The 21,461-nt window shown below is 35.0% G+C and overlaps 1 protein-coding gene across 4 annotated transcripts in view; it reads left to right on the top strand.

Moving 5' to 3' along the window:
- SCN3A (sodium voltage-gated channel alpha subunit 3) overlaps nt 1–19,475 on the top strand; it is a 114,705-nt gene extending 95,230 nt beyond the window's left edge. For all 4 annotated transcript variants that reach the window (XM_019838191.3, XM_019838194.3, XM_019838192.3 and 1 more), the window contains exons 21-28: nt 350–523; nt 6,995–7,117; nt 9,621–9,893; nt 11,309–11,362; nt 12,173–12,310; nt 13,546–13,650; nt 15,437–15,707; nt 16,223–19,475. In XM_019838191.3, the coding sequence (XP_019693750.1) occupies nt 350–523; nt 6,995–7,117; nt 9,621–9,893; nt 11,309–11,362; nt 12,173–12,310; nt 13,546–13,650; nt 15,437–15,707; nt 16,223–17,418 (2,334 nt within the window). In that variant the 3' untranslated portion in view covers nt 17,419–19,475. The remainder of the gene's footprint in view (nt 1–349; nt 524–6,994; nt 7,118–9,620; nt 9,894–11,308; nt 11,363–12,172; nt 12,311–13,545; nt 13,651–15,436; nt 15,708–16,222) is intronic.
- The last annotated feature ends 1,986 nt before the right edge of the window (nt 19,476–21,461 follow it).

Raw genomic sequence — 21,461 nt, 5'->3', positions numbered from 1 at the left:
GAATCAATGAAAGTAATGTTGGAATAGGCCAAGTCGATCCCTCATTAACAGAACTTCTAGTTATTTCCTGAGTTCATATTACTTCTCTAAAAGCATGTCTTTATGGCAGTAATTGAGACAGAGATTTGAGGGTGAGAGACAGGAAAGAAAGAACATTTAAATCAGTAAAGATATTGACATTTCCTTGCCAACATTTTCTGTTAGTTTTAGTCTTCAGAATTTGTTTGTCAGATATTAACCCATATTTATCAAATTACTGCTTTGTGCCCAATATTATACTAAGCAATTTTATCAAGTATTTGAGGGAAGCAAGTAATCCAAGTAAAATAAAAGTATTTTTGACTCACAGGCTTTTGAAGATATATACATCGAACAGCGAAAGACTATCAAAACCATGCTAGAATACGCTGACAAGGTCTTCACTTATATATTCATTCTGGAAATGCTCCTCAAATGGGTAGCTTATGGATTTCAAACATATTTCACCAATGCATGGTGCTGGCTAGATTTCTTGATTGTCGACGTAAGTATCCTGAGTGATTTTTATGAAATTATTTTTTTTAATTTTTTTTTCAATGTTTTTATTTATTTTTGGGACAGAGAGAGACAGAGCATGAACGGGGGAGGGGCAGAGAGAGAGGGAGACGCAGAATCGGAAACAGGCTCCAGGCTCTGAGCCATCAGCCCAGAGCCTGACGCGGGGCTCGAACTCACAGACCGTGAGATCGTGACCTGGCTGAAGTCGGACGCCCAACCGACTGTGCCACCCAGGCGCCCCTGAAATTATTTTTAAAAAGGCAAGTTTGACATTTCACATATTTCTATATTAAAACCTTGACTTTTGAGAACCTACTCTCCCTAATGCTGACACAACTATGCAGTTAAAAAAAAAACCTACAGTAAATGTAAAAGAAAGTGCGTGTTCTGTGCCATAAGCAGACAGCTCTTTTTCTGAAACTTAAGGACCTCAAGGTAAGGAATAGCTAAAAATCTATTAGCTGACAGATCTAAGCTCTTAAATTATTAACAGTTTTAAAAAAATCTCCAGGAGGTAAAATTAAGATAGATTTGGGGCCAGAGATTGTGAGATTGCATTTTAATTCCTTTCTAGACTACCTGTTAGTAAATAATGCTAAAATAACCCATTGATTGTATTCATTCAGCCACATATCCACAGAGACAATAAAATACATTTCCACTCTTAAATCAGTAAGTAGATATCCCAGTAGCTCTTCAGACATACACCATGCAGAGAGTTAGGTATAGGAGCCCTGCTCTGAATCGGACTACCCTGGGGTCAGTAGTCATAAAAACATCACCAGTTATAGAATCTGCTGACTTGCACCCTATTCTCATTCCAAGTGATGAAGAAACACTGGAGCAAGATGACAGTCATCTGGTTCTTTGTAGTCTTTGATATTCCACTGCACAAAGCTTCACAGCCTCCCCCAAAAAACAAGGTACTTCAAGCACCATCTCTAGCTGTTCCCTAGCAATCAGAAAGCACTTTTTAGCCCTAACACTTGCCAATATGAATGAATAATTGCTGTATGTGTGCATTCATTTTATCATTTTGACAAGTGTGGGCCTATCTAAATTCTACTCCCCTTTTTCCCACGCATGCATAACTTATAATACTATAACCAATGTAAGTTTAACCCTTTGAGTTGATAAGAAATCTGCTACCAGACCACTTCAATGGACCAGAAATGATTTCTAATTCCCATGGTTGGCCTTTAATGGACAAAAGAAATGAGTCTCAATGTTACCCTGAGAAGCTATCCATAAGGGAAGTTTAATATTCTTATGATCTGCGGTGGAATGGGCCTCAAAGAATATCTAGGATTTATTCTAGACATTAGGAAACTGAAGCCTCAGTTTAAATAATTTTCCTAAGATAATACAACTACTTAGTAACAAAGCTGAGATTAGTGTCCAAATTTCCTGATTCTCAATTCAGTTCTCCTTTACCTCATGAGTTTCCTATCTGTTATAAATGTAATACTGTATTTTCAGACTGTGGCTTTGGGATTTAGCACTTATTATCATCTCCAGCTTCTCCCTGAAGAACACTTAAATACATTTAAGAATCCTCTCTGGTTCAGAAAGATCTTGTCATGCATGAAGGTCATTTACAAATGTGATAGAACTTATCCAGAGAATTCTGAAATTTACTGAAATATTTACATTTACTAAAAATTTTACATTTACTAAAATACTACATTGTACTTCAAGTATTTCCATATATTTGCCCCATATAGGAAATATAAATAAGATGCTAAAATGTCTCAATAGCAGGGGTTTTGTATCATGTTTGTATCCTTAGAGACACCTAATATAGATACATAAGTATCTATTGAGTAATGTCTAAATGAATAAATTTAATTTCAAAAAATGTTGCCAAAAAAAATTACTTCCCTTTTAGTGAGTCTCAATTAGTAGGCTGGAACTGGGTAATTAAAGCCTTCTACTTTGGGACAAATTATGTTACCATAAATGGGTCTAGGGTCTATCCTTCACAAAGCTAGGACTGAAATATGTGAATTAATATAACCTCAGTTAACTTGTTCTCAGACCACTGGGTCCACTAAGCTAAAGTAAACATAGAGATAAAACTGTTCTTGAAAGTACAAGTAAAACATACTTAAAAGGGCTTCACAGTCCATCAGGTAAATTGCTGTTAAAAAGATAAATAAATAAACAGCCACAGAAAGTTTAAAAAAAAAAATCTGAGGTGTAAGTGAAGTACTTCAAACCAGAAGGAACATGTTTCAAACCTTGAAAAATGTATCTGTGTAAAAATGTGATCTCTTCAATTCCCTACCTAAAAGTGAATGTAGACTGCAGTGGGCTACCTATTCAACCTCCTAACATTCATTCATTTATTTAATAAACGTGCTGAGCACCTAAAAAGGGCCACGTGCCATTTTAAACAAAGGAGGTGTGAACATGAACAGATCAAGCTCTGTTAGAGCTTACACCCTCTGGAAGGAAGGAACAAACAGTAAAGATATAAACAAATAAAATCTAAAAATAAGATCTTTTGGGGCTCCTGGGTGGCTCAGTCGGTTGAGCGTCTGACTTCAGCTCAAGTCATGATCTCATGGTTCGTGAGTTTGAGCCCCGCATCAGGCACTGTGCTGACAGCCCAGAGCTTGGAGTCTGCTTCAGATTCTGTGTCTCCCTCTCTCTCTGCCCCTCTCCTGTTCATACTCTGTCTCTGCCTCTCTCTCTCAAAAATAAAATAAAACATTTAAAGTATATGTAAATAAATAAAAATAAAAATAAGATCTTTTGTCGCATGTGGTATGATTGTTTTGCCTATTTGGGCTTTTGTTCCTTGACTTTGTTTTTTTGTCATGTAGAAATGTTTCATATTGATTTGGTCAAACTTATCAGTCTCATTTTTTCCCCTTCTTGGTTTGTTCATGCTTCTGAAGACCCTGTCATGTCAAGATCATTAAAACACTTTTTCATGTTTTTTCCCCAGTTTTATAGATGGAGTTTTGTTTGTTTCTTCATCCATTTAATTTTTATTTTGGTGTAAGGTGTGAGATTAGGATCCAACACTATTTTTTTCAAAATGATTTCTGCCTGCCTCTCTCTCTCTCTCTCTCTCTCTCTCTTTTTTTAACCTCTCCTTTGAAACGCTACCTTTAACTACATGGTAAATCTCAGCATGTCTTAGGTGTAATTTGGATTTTATTTGTTTCATTCATTTCTTTGTCTATTAACATAACAACTTGAATTACTGCAGATTTATAATTGGTTTTAACATCTGGTGGGGTCAGTGCTCTCTGTTCTTAAAACAATAATAAATTATACTTTCTCATGTTAATATTTTAAAGTTTATATAGTTCCAAAGGCTCCTATACAACTTTTAAAAAAATATATGAAAATATATATTAGCACCTAAAATAATTGTATTTTTCTTATAATAGTTTTTTACTTTATTCCTTTGTTTTGTTGAGGTCAACAATAATATATCAGCAAATAATGAATTCTACTACTTTTCTAATGCATATAGCTCTTATTTCTTTTTCCAGAAAGTGTTAAAAAAAATGTTGGTAGTGGGCATATTCTTTTAGTCCGCTTTAATGAGAATGCTTCTGGATTTTGCCATCAAAAATCATGCAAGTATTTGGAATGAAATGTATCATTGGAATGCATGGAGGTGATTGTGGTTTTTACTTCAACTTGCTCATACTGAACTTAATAAATCATCTTAAGCCATTTTAAAGAGAAATACATTCACATTACTTGGTTCATTAACCACTCACAGAACTCCCAGGGTCTTCTTCAAAATCATCAAATCCCTCCTGCATTAATTCTCTTTCTCAGTCTCGTTGATACAGAAATGTGGAAAGGTATGGAAGACAACTAAACCAACCTCCTGAAACTTGTAACACAAACAGGTTCATAAATTTGCTGTATTGTGAGGCACCTGGATTCATGTAAATTTATACTAAAAATTCAGTTTTTGTCACAGGGCTTCTCTTACACTTTGTACACATTAGCAGGAGTGCCTTTTGTATTTATCACAAAAGAGATGAAACCAAAAATAATATACATTGAAAGGTTGGGGACATATTTGCTGAGGTGGAAAACACATTGGCCTTGAAAACAGAAGGCTTAAATTCCTGCCATGGCTTGCCCCTTGCTACCTTTTCTTGGGCTAGTCATTTGACCACTCTCAGACAGGTAAATAACTAAAAAAAAGACCATTGTAAGTTGTAAAGCATGCTATCAATATAGGATATTATCTTCAAATTTTAAGTGCATGGCAAATCTTTAAAATTATTTTTTCAATATTGCCTTAAAGTATATGAAGTTTTTCACATTAGTTACCTCAATAAATTAGTTTTTATCCTACATAAAATGGGATGAGGCCCATTAAAGGAAGCTCAGTTACTTGTGCCCCACTTCTCTAATAACTCAGAGTCAGGCATGGTGAGGTAGTTATATGCAAGTGGTCCCTCCCAGTCTTTGAACCCAGAATTTCCGATCCATCCAGTACTCTCTGATTTTGGCTATTGCCTTCCTTTTCTTCTCAAAGCATAAGCTTCCTTACTTGAGGTCTTGAGGAATTTCCAGCCACTTCCCTTTAAACTCCCAGTTCTCAAATAAAAAGACTTGGAGAGCATGAGGGAACTCTTCTGAAAGCAGGTCCAGAGGCCTAAAGAAACTGTGAATGCTTCCTGAGGCAAAGAAGCCCAGAATACAGAAGATTGCATGTTCTCTAATAACCTTTCCCATCTTTCCAGTCTTCTGTAGCAGCAAACACTAGACAGAAATGAATAGCTCAATAAATTATCTTGCCACTAGTCATTTATTTTTCTGTTAAACTCTGTGAGATGTATGCTAAATTAAACAACGAGGGAACAGTGGTTCCATTTGCCTTTAAAGGCTCAGTTCTGTTTTTTGTGTCACGCTTTGTACCATGTGTTCTTGGGCAGATGACTGTTTCCATTCTACCTCATAAGACTGTTGGAGGATTCATTCAGATCCATTTTCAACAGCCTTTCTCACAAGAAATTAAGTTCACATGCCTTTAAAGCATCCAGCGGATGTAATGAATTAACTCCTCCCTCCCTACACATTAAGGAAAGCACTTGTACAGTCCTTGAGAATTGAGAAGATGGTCACTCAAACCATTTTCTGTATTTCGTGGCTCAGATGACAAACAAATATCTTCTTGGAGGTCTTAAAGCTCTTCCTGTTACAAAACGAGAAACAAATTTTTGATAAGGTATGCAAAAGGATAAGGTATGGTTTTGACGTCAGGTCACTTGGGTTCAAGTCCCAACTCCACCTCTTATTACCTCTTCATCTCTTTTCTTTTGGGGAGGTGGGGGGCTTAACCTCCTCACCAGTGAAAAGGCAATAGTAATAGTATCTACATCTTGAGATTTATGTGCATAAGGCACTTAGAACAGAACCTTGCAGTGCACCTGGGTGGCTCAGTTGGTTAAGCATCTGACTTCAGCTTAGATCACGATCTCACGGTTTGTGAGTTCAAGCCTTGTGTCGGGCTCTGTGATGACCACTCAGAGCCTGGAGCCTGCTTTGGATTCTGTGTCTCCTTCTCTCTCTGCCCCTCCCCCCCACTTGCACTCTGTCTCTGTCTCTCTCTGCCTCTCTCTCAAAAATAAATAAACATAAAAAAATTAAAAAAAGAACAGAACCTTACATATAGTAAATGTTCAATATATGCTACTATATTAAAAGAAAATCTAAGCAAATAAAGTATCTTCCTCTCAAAAAAGGACATGCCTTCTTTAACCTTTCATACATTTAACTAAAATTTCATTACGTGTAAATATCAGAAGATGTATTTCACTAAATTATAAGTCCAGAAGTTTGGGAAAATATTTCTTCATTATTGTGAAACTACAACACAGTTTGATGAAATTTTTTTTTCAGGTAAAACTATCCCATTATTTATTTATACAAAACATATTCAACCAGATAGCATTAGGCACCGTAAGAGAAGAATGTTTCATGCCAGTCCATGAAAAGTTTATGTGACCTGCCTGGAAGGGGAAAAGAAGATATCTAAGCAACTGACTCTATTAAATGGTAAATGCTTCCAGGACACATAACCAAGACACTATATAAATTCAGGAGAGAAATACAACTTCCAATCAATGATATTAAGATCCACAGATCCACAGAGAATCTGGCTTTTGAATCAAATCCTGAATCATCAGTTATACATACACAGGTTGAAAGGGGTTCCATGGGGTGAAATATCTAACTTGAAGGGTTTACAGATGTTTATAAAAATGAGCAAAGACTCTGTTTCCATTGGTAAGAAAAGCAGTGACATCAGATGAGCCTGGCAATGTAAGATGATCCCACTATGTGGAAGGTGAAGGCTGCCAAGATACGTCTGAATTTTATGTGGTTGGTACTAAAGAAGAGACACCATATCCTATGTCTTTAGTCAACAGTTTATTTCTTGGTGGACTGATTAATATCTTTTGTTTTGTAGGTTTCTTTGGTTAGCTTGGTAGCCAACGCTCTCGGCTACTCAGAACTTGGTGCCATTAAATCCCTACGGACACTAAGAGCTTTAAGACCTCTAAGAGCATTATCCCGGTTTGAAGGCATGAGGGTAAGAAGAAAAAAACTCTGATGATTCATGTCAGAATTAAATGTAGGTGATCATTTAGATACAGAGGGGTACCATACTCTTCTGATATTTAGTTCATAGAGTTACAGAATTTCAGAGCAGGAATCTTAGAGATCACTAAGGCCAGCCTCATGAAACCGAGGTTTAAACAAGCAGGTCCTCAGAAACTGTGGCAGAACAGGACTAGAATTCAAGTCTTCTGATAACAGTTCAAGGATGTTTCTACAACATCCAAAAAATGTGCTGCCATTTATTTCTTTTCATTGCTTATGCATTTTTAAATGATTATTTACTATTGACATTCATCTTAGTAAGGGTGTTTCTTCCTCCCAATGGGCAGTTTGATTCCTCAGAAATCACTGGTAATGAATGAAAAGTAAATAGTTTTTGTGTGCTTTACTTCTTCAATTAACGGAAGTAACAAAAAACACTTGTTGTACAAGAAAACAACACTAAATTGTAGCCTCTGATAAAATCTATACATCCTAAGAAACCAAAATAGGGGGTTGGAATAATAAAGGTGGCATTTCAGGCAACCCCTGGGGTTTGTTTTAAAGATTGCTCTTTTAACAGAGCATTCTGAATGAGGTTCACTTTTTCCATAGCATGTGTATCGTTCTCGCCAGCTCTCTTCTTTAGTGTATATTTTATGCACCTACATGTAAAGTACACACTTATTTAGTTACACAATCTCTTGTCATGCCCCTCAAAATACTATTTAGCAAAGGCCAGCTTTGTTTAACCCAGCATGCAAATGCACATGGCTATTAAATTTCTCCCTGGCCGTAGGGCTTTTATGTTAGAAGGTTTGTTTGCAGCAATAAACATACTTCAGCCTTGACTTTGAGATTTACTCATCAGGGAGAATGAAACCACTCTCCAGACTTTCCAGAAGCACTGTAAGCAAAGAAATATTTGGTTTTACATTCTAATTTCATTTCATTGCTACTTGATAAAAAAGTCACAGGACAAGATAAAATTCATAAAAATTACACAATTTCAAGTTCTTTTCAAACCAATCTGTGCCATTATTGACTTAAGCCCTCATCTTGAATCCACAGCTGCATATTAACAATTCCTCTTTGAGGGGAGATAGCAATTGAACAAAATAAAAAACTTATAAATTTGCTCCAATCTGAAAAAATATTGTTTGGCATTTTAATTCAACCATATGGCAGAATTAATATTCCCACTATAAAATATGGTAAATGTATCATGTATTTATTTGATAAGAAAATTTGTGCAGGTCATTTTACACAAATTTTAGTAACAAAGAAATGTGGCAAGTATAATATATATGACTTAATTTCTAAAAGAAATAAAACAAGTAGCATATGAAATTTTTACAACTTTGAATTTCAGGTTTTGATGTTAATTAAAAAATTTTTGGTGTTGATTTCTAACATAACATTTGCAGTATTTAAAAATTTTTTAACGTTTGTTTTCGAGAGAGAGAGAGAGAGAGAGAGAGCAAGTGGGGAAGGGGCAGAATGAGAGGGAGACCCAGAATCCGAAGCAGGTTCCAGGCTCTGAGCTGTCAGCATGGAGCCTGATGTGGGGCTTGAACCCATGAACAGTGAGATCATGACCTCAGCCAAAGTCAGAAACAACCGAACGAGCCACCCAGATGCCCCACTTTTACAGTATTTTTAAATAAAACAATAGTTTTATTTAATATACATGCCTAACAAAATAGTCCAATATGAATCAGATTAAATTAGACAAGAAAAGATACTGTCAACCTCCCTAGAGATTTCAAAATACAACTTAAGCTCTTTTGAATTTAACAAGAGGAAAGGTAACTTGATTTTTCCTTCATGAAACAGGTCAGTGTAGGTTGATGAAGCAACATGTACCCCAAAGTGAACATTTGAGAGATTTAGAATAATAATGAGGACATATTCAGTACTTTTATGTCCAGAGATAAATTCCATCTCATTTAATATACTTTTTTAAATTGGGATTTACCAGTAGAGAAAAAAAAAGAACCTTGTAAATTCCTAACTCTATTCTTCATGGTCATAAAAAGTTGACTTGATCTGTGGATGCAGATTTAAGGCATTATTAATACTCCATTTGTAAAGGATTTGTTTAACCTTGTTTTCAAATCATCAGTCATTCATTAACACTTTTGAAAATTAAAATGTTTTGCTGAATGACGATTACTTCTTCTGTTGGTATTTAATGCATTTTTTTTCTTTTCTCCCCAGCATACAAACATTTTCTGACTCCATCTTACTATATCAGGTTTTTATTTCTTTTCACACTTTGGCATATTTTGGTTTCCTTAAATCCTTTAGCTCTTTAGCTGTGTCACTGTTTGTTTTCCCTTATCAAACATGTCCTAGAAAACATCCAAGAAACAACTTACTCACCTAGATTTTTAACTCTTTTCACGCCCATTTTAATATTAAATAAGTAAATGAAAGGCATGGTTTCCATTGTAACGATTTGTCGGCTGTCTTACCCTCGTTTCCTCTTCTAGGTTGTTGTGAATGCTCTTGTTGGAGCAATTCCCTCTATCATGAATGTGCTCTTGGTTTGTCTCATCTTCTGGCTGATCTTTAGCATTATGGGTGTGAATTTGTTTGCTGGCAAGTTCTACCACTGTGTTAACACGACAACGGGTAACATGTTTGAAGTTAGTGAAGTCAACAATCTGAGCGACTGTCAGGCTCTTGGCAAGCAAGCTCGATGGAAAAACGTCAAAGTAAACTTCGATAACGTTGGCGCTGGCTATCTTGCGTTGCTTCAAGTGGTAAGTTGCCACTGTATGAGTTCTGAAAACATTTTCAAAATGTTTCACAAAAGATCATTTCTCTGATGGTCTTTGATTGAATAATTAATATCTGACAGTATAAAAGTAGTTGATGATAACACCTATATTATCAACTGAACTTGATTTTAAGATGTTTTGCAGTTAAATTATTATGTATTTACAGCAGTGTTCTGCTTTTAGTATGTTTTAATATGGCCTTGTATTTGTTTCCTAGGTTTTTTCTTTTTTTTTCTTTTTAATTTTTTTAATGTTTATTTATTGAGAGAGAGGGGGGAAAGGGGCAGTGAGAGGGAGACAGAGGAACTGAAGCAGGCTCCACACTGTGAACATAGAGCCTGATGTGGGGCTCGAACTCATGAACCATGAGATCATGACTTGAACCAAAATCAAGAGTTGGTCACTTAACCGACTGAGCCACCCAGGCGCCCTGCTAGGTTTTCTCTTATATATTGAGGACTACTGCACTATACTGTTTTTAGTTTTCTTTAGCAGTCATTGCCAAAGGAGCAATTTTATATGTTAAAATAACAATGTATAGTTTACTGATGAATTAAATATATTTTAGTGCTAAATTAAATTATTAGCCAGGAAATTTATTGTACCAACATCTAAGGAGGATGGTTCTAGTATTTGTGGGAATACAAATCTTATGGGTAGATTTCAAAATGTATAATGTTTGATAATTTTGACTCAGTTGACCACATATTAACTAATCAGTTATTTGCTAATGAAAACCATTGAGTTGTGTTTAAACTCCCCACAGGTTTGAATCGCAGAGCTTATGTTTTTGTATAAAAAGGACTTGAGACTAAGATGGCAATTTTATGAATCAAGCCTCCAGATAAATTTTAGTGTAGAAAAAAAAATACAGTATCTTCCAAGAGAAACAAAGAAAATGAGTTCCAGACTCTAAATAAAATCATATTCTATTTCAATTTAATTTCTTCATTCAATTCATTTCAATCTATTTTTTTTAATTTTTTAAATGTTTATTTATTTTTGAGACAGACAGAGAAAGAGAGAGAGAGAGAGAGAGAGAGAGAGAGAGAGAAAGAGAGAGACAGAGAGAGGAGGCGGGGGAGGGGCAGGGAGAAAGGGAGACACAGAATCCAAAGCAGGCTCCAGGCTCTGAGCTGTCAGCAGAGGCTAATGCAGCACTTGAACCCACGAGCTGTGAGATCATGACCCGAGCTGAAGTTAGACACTTAACCTACCGAGCCACCCAGTCGCCCCTTTAAAAAAATTGTTTTTTCACATTTCAACCTCTTTGTAGAAAATTTTACAATATTATACAAAATGTTACTCATAGTAACACTATCAGATTTTCATATAGTGAAACGTCATATTCTTAGATTAGGTTTTTAATGCAGAATTCAAACATGTATTGTTCACAGGCCACATTTAAAGGCTGGATGGATATTATGTACGCAGCCGTTGACTCACGAGATGTAAGTATCACTCATACTATTTATAGATATAGATTCTTCTATAGTGAACATTTGCAATAATTTAAGTGAATGACCCAGAATTTTACACTAGATGCAATAAGAACATTTATAATTTCATACAGAAATGATCCTCGTAAGCTAAAGTACTTAAATGAAGATGATATTTTCATTAATATATGTCTGATAAATATATCTAATATACATGGATCAGAAGACATCAGATTGGTCCATAAATAAGGCTCAAGATTAGAAATGTTGCTCATGGGAAAGTAACTTGTCTCTCCCTCTCCCTGGAGAGTATGATAAAGCAGAGTTTGTAAAGCAGCTTCCAAAAATATCACGAAAAAAAGCAAGGAAATTTCAGGGAAACTCAATTTTGAAAATAGGAATTAAAAAATTCCTCAGAACGCATCTGTTTATACTGCATTTTCCTCTTAGAAGTTGATGTTCTATTATTAAAGCCATATCTTAAAGAACCAACATCTCCAAACCCAAATTTAAAGTACTGCAAAAAAAATGATATGACTAATAATAGGTTCAAATGTTTCTTGTTTTATCAGTTATTTATTCTAAAAATGTGTATAGGTAAGCCACAATGGAAAGAGAGATTCAGGAACAATCATAAAAATTACAAACTTTCATTATCCTAGATCATACTAGTTTGAAAAAAGAACTTTTTTTTTTGCAGAAGAGTATCTAGCGCAAGGCGAAAATAGCTTTATATTAAGTAACAACACTTACCAAACTGTTAATAATTTAAAGTATTTATTACATTTTTAAATATTATTTAATATTTTCAATACTATTTAGGTAAAACTTCAGCCTGTATATGAAGAAAATCTATATATGTATTTATACTTCGTCATCTTTATCATCTTTGGGTCATTCTTCACTCTGAATCTATTCATTGGTGTAATCATAGATAACTTCAACCAACAGAAAAAGAAGATAAGTATTCCTCAGCTCTCAACTTTCTCCACTCTGAGGTTCTGTTTGTTGTACATCCAAATCATCAGGATACTCATGGTCAGGACAGACTTACATCAGTTTTCTATTCTTCTCAGTTCAATTTACGGTCAGTGCAGCTGCAGGGTTTCCAGCCTCTAGTTGGTGACTGCTCTCCAGGTTCATCCTCTGCAGAGTTGCTGTAGTGTCTTTGTGACAATAAATGTGACCACTGCTTCAGAACATCCAGGGGACCTCCTCGAAAGCTTTACCCTTACTTAGAGATCTTTCAGGAATTATTTCCACCCAGTTTTCCAGCTTTATTTTCTCCCACAACACCACATTTCTACATTTCTGGATCTACTTCCCTACTCCTCAGTCAACACCTACCATCACTACTATCACATGCTACACACATAGCTACATGGATATTCTGCCCTTTCTGAACAAGCCACGCTCTTGTACACGACTTGTACATGACTTTACGTAGGGTATTTTCTTTTCCTGGAATGCTCTGCCTAGTACAACTCTAGTCATCCTTTAAGGCCTAGCTTAATGGCACCTTCATATATAAAGCCTGTTTCTGAGTCTTAAGAGTTTATTTTGATTTCTGTAATACTTTTTTTTTTCATACCCTTATGCATTTTCCACCCATTTTCATTTCCCTACTGCTCCTTATGGCAACAAGACATTGTGTCTCATATATCTATGTAATTCTGATACCAGGCACATTTTCTGGCATACAGAAATGACTTCTAATTATTGAACAAATGAAAACTGTCAACAGTGAAACAGACTAAGAACACATTTTTTCCTTTCATGGAAATTTATTTGAGATCCCTGAGCTTCCTTCTAAACATAATATAATCATATTAGGATCCTGTACTAATCAGAGATTTACGTTATTAGAGGTTTTATATAATAATAAAGTACTCAGAATTTCATTTAAATGAGGAAAGCATATACATATATATATATACACATACACACACACACATATATATATACATGTATGTGTATATATATGTGTGTATGTGTATACATATATACGTATATATATACACACATATATACATATACATATATATATATATATATATATATATATATATATATATATATATATAATTTCCATTTAAAACCTGAGAAAAGACTAAAAGATAGAGTCAGAAATATTTTTATACAAGTGCTGTTATAACACATGTTGGGATTGTAACCAGTTTTATACTTATCTTTACTTTGGAGGTCAAGATATCTTTATGACAGAGGAACAGAAAAAGTATTACAACGCAATGAAGAAACTTGGATCCAAGAAACCACAGAAGCCCATACCTCGGCCAGCAGTAAGAACTACTCATCTTCTTTAATATTCTAAAGCCTTATTTCCATATGATGAAATTGGCAGTGCTCGGGATGAGAACATATTGGGTGATAATCACTAATATGTAATATGCCCTAATTGTAAAGTTCATTGTTTAATACAGTTCACAATCACTACACTTAATAAAAGTTACTAAGTTCTTAAAAAGGAGATAATGTTCTTACAGTTTGTCAATTGAAAACATCCAACTTGGAGGTCTTAATAACTGCTTCCAAAGCAGCCTTCATACTCCTGCTGCCACCCACTGCTGTCAGGAATGCACCCAATTTTGTTATATGGCACTTTTTGCCATTTAAATATGAAGTCTGGAGGGGTGCCTGGGTGGCTCATTTGGTTAAGCATCTGACTTCAGCTCAGGTCATGATCTCCCTAGTGAGTTTGGCCTTGTGTCAGGCTCTGTGCTGGCATCTCAGAGCCTGGAGCCTGCTTCAGATCCTGTATCTCCATCTCTCTCTGCCCCTCCCCCCCTCTCAAAAATAAATAAAAACATTAAAAAATTTACAAAAAAAATATGGAGTCTGGAAAACTGCATCCTGCCCTATCACTTCCCTCTATGTTATTTGTTCTCTCTATTTGTAGGACTAGAAAATATTCTTAACCTTTTTTGAAAGGAAAAGCACGTCATCAAAATAGTTTGTTTCACCGAATACACAAAGGTGAAAAAGACTTATTTAGAATGCATATTCTGTAGAGCTTCATAATAATAATAGTGATGGATTATGTTCAAGAGCTGTACTCTAACTTATCTATCTTCTTAGATGGGTAAGGAATAAGGCAACTGAGGCCCCCCCAAAAGGTAAAATATTGTACCTAAAGTCATAAGCTTGTAATTGCCAGAACTGGGACTTGACAAGGCCTCGTGAATACTATAAATGACTTCACATTACCATATTTTTAAGAGTTTTGGAGTTGAGGTTGGGGACAGTCAAGGGGAGATGTAGGGCAGGATACACAGAAGGGCATAAACCTGCTTTACTGAATATTTTGTTTAAATATTATATTTAAGAAAAGGAAACTTGGTCAACTCATGAAATTGATTTTCAGTAACCTGTGAAATTTTGTATTTTTATTCTAAATTATTAAAAATTTATTTCCCTAATAGAACTATATTTAATGGCCATATAAGTAATCTTTAAAAGTGTGTGACTCCTGAGATGATTGTTAATAATAAGACAAAAAACAAATCATACATTTTTGTTGAAGCATGAAGAGGTGAAGAAAGTGATAGTGAACACACAGACACACATAGTTAGAAGAGGTATAATTAAATAGAAAATGAATATTTTTAAGAAGGGAGAGATGGAAATCAGATATAACCCAAAATTCCTGAAGTACTGATAAATGAATTAGGGTATTCATCCATCTAAAAGTCTGTCTGTATCAGCTCACTTTTTAAATCTTCATTATTAGTTGTCACGATTTTTTTGTAAAAACTATCATAGTTATTTGAAATCAAGCAAAGCCCATACATATTAACAGCCAATTGTCACCAATTTATGTTTTACTGAGTTTTGTTTTTCCATGGAACTTAAATAAACCAAGTATGTTTTTTCTTATCATATGACTTTTTCATTTCCTTCTTGTATTTTAATGTGAAGAGAAATGTAGCATGAAAAATTATTTGGAGTAATGTGAAAAGGGTGTAGATCTCATGGCCATATATGGAAGGACTTCACCTGCAATTTTAATGGATCATTATTTATGAAATATGCATATTAACCCTCTCTCTTCTTCTTCTCTCTTTCTAGAACAAATTCCAAGGAATGGTCTTTGATTTTGTAACCAGGCAAGTCTTTGATATCAGCATCATGATCCTCATCTGCCTCAACATGGTCACCATGATGGTGGAAACTGACGACCAGAGCAAATATATGACTCTAGTTTTGTCCCGGATCAACCTTGTGTTCATTATCCTGTTCACTGGAGAATTTGTGCTGAAGCTCGTCTCTCTCAGATACTACTACTTCACCATAGGCTGGAACATTTTTGATTTTGTGGTAGTGATTCTCTCCATTGTAGGTAAGAGTGGTTTAGTTACAGAGGGGTACAGTTGTAGGTAAAGTTCCCTAAGGTCTGACAGCTGTGTAACATGGAAATTAGATCTGAGAATGATAATGTGTATAATCTAAAGTTTACCACTGCTGTTCATTTTCCTCTAACTGAGGAATGTTGGTATCAAGAGTAAAAAAAACAATATATTTGGAGACTTCAGAAATAACCTTTGTTTGTAATTAGCACATTTCATGTGTGGGATAACTCTTCATAGTAACTGAGTATATAAAACCTTAAATTGCCATGACACTGTCTGAGATTATTTAATTTGTTGGATTTTCCAAAAATCTATATTGGCTTATGACATTATAGAATGATTGAATAAAATTCTGTAATCTTTAATTGCTAATATTAGGGAGTGGGCCCAAATATTTAGTAAAAGTTTATACACAATCTTGCTGTTTTCCCACACCTTGCAAAGATAAAGCATTCATATAAGCATAAGATATTCACTGTTTAGCTCATTTGTATATTTTCCACAGGTATGTTTCTGGCTGAGCTGATAGAAAAATACTTCGTGTCCCCTACCTTGTTCCGAGTGATCCGTCTCGCCAGGATTGGTCGAATCTTGCGTCTGATCAAAGGGGCGAAGGGGATCCGCACGCTGCTCTTTGCTCTGATGATGTCCCTTCCCGCCTTGTTTAACATCGGCCTCCTGCTCTTCCTGGTCATGTTCATCTACGCCATCTTTGGAATGTCCAATTTTGCCTATGTTAAAAAGGAAGCTGGAATTGATGACATGTTCAACTTTGAGACCTTCGGCAACAGCATGATCTGCCTGTTCCAAATTACCACTTCTGCTGGCTGGGATGGATTGCTAGCACCTATTCTTAATAGTGCACCACCTGACTGTGATCCTGACACAATTCATCCTGGAAGCTCTGTTAAGGGAGACTGCGGGAACCCATCTGTGGGGATCTTCTTTTTTGTCAGTTACATCATCATATCGTTTCTAGTTGTGGTGAACATGTACATCGCTGTCATCCTGGAGAACTTCAGTGTCGCTACTGAGGAAAGTGCAGAGCCCCTGAGTGAGGATGACTTTGAGATGTTCTATGAGGTTTGGGAGAAGTTCGATCCTGATGCCACCCAGTTTATAGAGTTCTCCAAGCTCTCTGATTTTGCAGCTGCCCTAGATCCTCCTCTCCTCATAGCAAAACCAAACAAAGTCCAGCTCATTGCCATGGACCTGCCCATGGTCAGTGGCGACCGGATCCATTGTCTTGACATCTTATTTGCCTTCACAAAGCGTGTTTTGGGTGAGAGTGGAGAGATGGATGCCCTTCGAATACAGATGGAGGACCGGTTCATGGCATCGAACCCCTCCAAAGTCTCCTACGAACCCATCACGACCACTCTGAAACGCAAGCAAGAGGAGGTGTCTGCTGCTATCATTCAGCGTAACTTCAGATGTTATCTTTTAAGGCAAAGGTTAAAAAAAGTATCAAGTGAATATAACAAAGAGGCAATTAAAGGAAGGATTGACCTACCCATAAAAGAAGACATGATTATTGACAAATTAAATGGAAACTCCACCCCCGAAAAAACAGATGGAAGCTCCTCTACCACATCTCCTCCTTCCTATGACAGCGTAACAAAGCCAGACAAAGAAAAGTTTGAGAAAGACAAACCAGAAAAAGAAAGCAAAGGGAAAGAGGTCAGGGAAACTCAAAAGTAAAAAAGAAACAAAGAAGTATCCTTGTGATCAATTGTTTACAGCCTACGATGGTAAAGTCTAAGTGTCAACTGGACTCCCAGAGGAGGTCTATGCCAAACTGACTATTTTAACAAATACTCATGGTCAGTGCCTATAACAAGACAGTGACCTCACCATCACTACAACTCTGTGAGTCAGGGTATCAACAAGATTGACAAGAGGTTGCTGTTTTCCTTACCAGCTGACACTGCTGAAGAGAAACTCAATGGCTACCTAGACTGTAGGGATAATTGTGCAAAGTGATCATTGTAACTACACCAAACACCTTTAGTACAGTACTTGCATCCACTCTATTTTTAACTTCCATATCTGCCATATTTTTACAAAATTTGTTCTGGTGGATCTCCTTGCTCCCTAATTCATAGTTTATTCATAATACTATGTCACTATTTTTGTAAATGCAGTTTAAGTTGAGAAAAAAGTATATAAGAGCCCTGTGTTCCTCCTCCATAAATCTCTTAAACAATGAGCAAAAGTGTTTTGAGAGATAAAATTCTTGCTTAAAACCAGAAAAAAAAATATTCTAATGTCAATAAGTTCAGGTACTTCCATTTTCTAGAAGACTTTAATTTTGAAAGTGTTTTGGTCTGTTACATTTATTTACATCTGAAGTTATGTGCCTGTAAAGTCTCCTCTAATTTTTAAAGGATTATTTTTATGCAACAATTGTTTCAGCAAGTGCAAATTTTATTCTAAGTTCCAGAGCTCTATATTTAATTTGGTTAAATGCGTTCCAAAAACAAAACAACAAAAATCTAGAAAAGTGTATCTAAAGTGTCACTTTAGAATAGTTGTCCCACTTTCTGCTGCAGTATTGCTTTGCCATTTTCTACTCTCAGCAAAGCTGATATTTTATGTCAATTCAACACCCCCTGTTATGTAAATAGTTATTTTATCCTGTGGTGCATGTTTGGGTAGAAATATATATGTATATGTATATATAATGTATATATATACATATAGATACACATATCCAGATCAACAACTTCTGTTAAGTCAAATATGTACCACAGTGTATATGTCTTTTGCAATCTTCCAACAGGGATGTATCCTGTACCATTCATTAAACATAAATAGTTTGAAGACTATCACTAATGCATGTTAATATTGCCTATGCTGCTCTATTCTACCCAATTCATTCTTCACAAGCCTTGGTTAGCAGTCACATGTTGGTAGAGTGAATTCAAACAGCTCTATCTAGTATGTCAAGCAGAATAGCTTGCAGTTATTTAAAAGTACCTTTACTTTTGCATTTTTAATTCAACTTGAGTGTCATATGGTGTCTCTCTATATTTCAAGGAAACACACTGCATACTGCCTATTGTCAAAACCTTGTGAACTTTTGCTAAAAATATGTCTAAAACTTGTTTAAATATAAATAATGTAAAAATATGATCAATTTTATTTGTTGCATTTTGTACATAAGAAAATTATTTTCAGGTTGATGACATGGCGATTTATTTTACTTTATGCTTTTGCTTTTTATTTTTAATCACAACTCCAAACTTTTGAATCCATAAGACTTTTCAATGGATAATTTCCTAAAATAAAAGTTAGACAATGGGTTTTGTGGATTTCTTTGTTATAATATATTTTCTACCATTCCAATAGGAGAGACATTGTCAAAAATTCAAACATGGATCATTTTTTACCAACTATGGTTGCCTCAATATTACCCGTTATTCATGGAAGTTTTTTTTTTTACTCAAACTTTTGTAGTATTTGCTTATGCAGACTAGTCTTATTTTTTTAATTCTTGCTACACTATAGCTATTAGAGAAATAACACAGGCTCTGTCCTTTTTAGCCATGAACAAAGTGGCAAAGTTGTGCAATTACCTAATATGATATAAATTTTTGTTTTTTGCACAAACCAAAAGTTTAATGTTAACCTTTTACAAAACTATTTACTTGTAGTGTACTGATGAACTGCATGCAGGGAATTGCTATTACTAAAAAGAATGGTGAGCTACATTATTATTGAGCCAAAAGAATAAATATTTCATTTTTTATATTTAATATCTTGGCCTCTGTTTTTTTTTATTGATGGAAGTTTAAAATATATATAATTAATGAAACCTGTACTTGATCTGACATTTGTATACATAAAAGTTCACATGGATTTTACAACAACCTAATGTATGGTCTACCAAACAGTACTACAGAATAAAAGCTATGAAAAGCAGTTTTTGTGAACTTTTTTGTGTGCAAAAGGATCAAATCCACATGTTCCAACTTATGGTTTCTATAACAATAATAGTCATCATGTATAATAGTTGTCAATTCCAAGTCCTTGCCTTGGCTCAGTTCTTCTCAGTGTTCCCTATACTATCTCCAAACTTCTTGGTAGCTAACAAAGGTTACATACATTGTTATTTAAATGTGTCTTACGAATTCCTATTAAAATATGTAGTATTAATTATAGCATTAATGATTGAGAATTTACGTTAACTATTTTTTTCAGGGCCCTTGGACTTATGTCATGTCAAAACCAAATGTTTAGTCTCAGTGGAAAATCCCAGTTGTAAGGCATATTTATTTGAAGATGAAGTGAATTTAAATATGCATTTCATAATTTCCTCAATACAAATGATATAAGCTGACTTCATTGGAATTCATGGGCTCCTTTCTGCTAAAGTCAATTTTCAGAGCTCGCCAATACCAGAGAGAAGTCAAGTGTTACTTTGCAAAACCCATAGCCTTTTTATGCATCCCATCATATAATCTTAACCAAGTATTCTATTAATTGATATACATTGCATCTAAATGATCATCTTCCAAAATAGTCACAAGAGCCTTCAGTTGAAACAAACAAACAAACAAACAAACACTTTAAAAAATATACTTCTCTAGCTAAAGGATATTCTGAAAATACTGTTCAGAATATAGAGCTGTTAATGTAAGTTGATAGATTTTTTTTAATAACTAATTCCACAAGAAAAATCCTTCTGTTCTGTTATTGAACTTCATGACAGAATTCTGTTTAAAATAATACATTAGAAATAATCCACTTAGACACAGATATTAAACTATGAAATTAAAGAAACTTAAACCCACCAATGGCTGCCCTTTAGTAAGGGAAGAACATATGCATGCAGGAAAAAAAATGGGTATTCCAGTTTAAAAATATTACAGGGAAAAGATAATGGCTATGTAAATTAGGTATTTACAAGTTTTCAAATAACTAGAATACAGTAAAATAACATGAAAATCATTTTTGTGCATTTCAAACCTCTCAGTAGTAATCATAAACAACGTTCTTACTGACCATTTTTGCAAAAATGGAAAATACCAAAAAGACCAGACCAAGTGTTCTAACACTTGTCTTTCAGTATCAGTTCTGGTACCAAATGAGCAATGCAATTCAGGCAGATCAAATTCTGGCCCCTCAGATTCCTCCTCTGTTGAATGGGGCTGTTGTCTCTCATAGTAGGTCTCTAATTTTAAAATTCTGTGTTCAAAATCAAATTGTCTAGTCAAACTGAGTAATTTTTTCTATATGGGTAATAATGAGAAAATATGAATTGCTAATAAACCTTTAAAAGATTACATAACCTTAAATAGACAGAAACACATTTGGCTTTCACTTAAGCCCCATTAAGAAAAAAGTTTTCTTGTCTTCAAAAATTTTATACCACAAAGTGAAGGATTCTTTAAATAACTGAGAGGATGGATATTATTTCCTCTTTACAGTGTTATAGTGTTTTTTTTTTTTTAGTTTATTTATTTTGAGAGAGAGCACAAGCGGGGGTAGGGACAGAATGAGAGGAAGATAATCCCAAGCAGGCTCTGTGCTGTCAGCATGGAGCTGACATGGGGCTTGATCTCATGAACCATGAGATAATGACCTGAGCCGAAATCAAGAGTCAGAAGCTTAACCAACTGAGCCACCCAGGCACCCCAGTGTTACGGATTTCTAAAAGACGACACCTGATATATAACAAAAGTGATTAAAACAAAGTGACTAATACTTTAGAGTTTTACTGTAACATTGTCTAGAGCCAC

Source organism: Felis catus, chromosome C1 (assembly GCF_018350175.1).
Source record: "Felis catus isolate Fca126 chromosome C1, F.catus_Fca126_mat1.0, whole genome shotgun sequence".
In the NCBI taxonomy this organism is placed as follows: Eukaryota; Metazoa; Chordata; class Mammalia; order Carnivora; family Felidae; genus Felis; species Felis catus.
The sequence above is the reverse complement of the archived record's forward strand: the minus strand, read 5'-3'. Positions and strand labels throughout refer to the sequence as shown.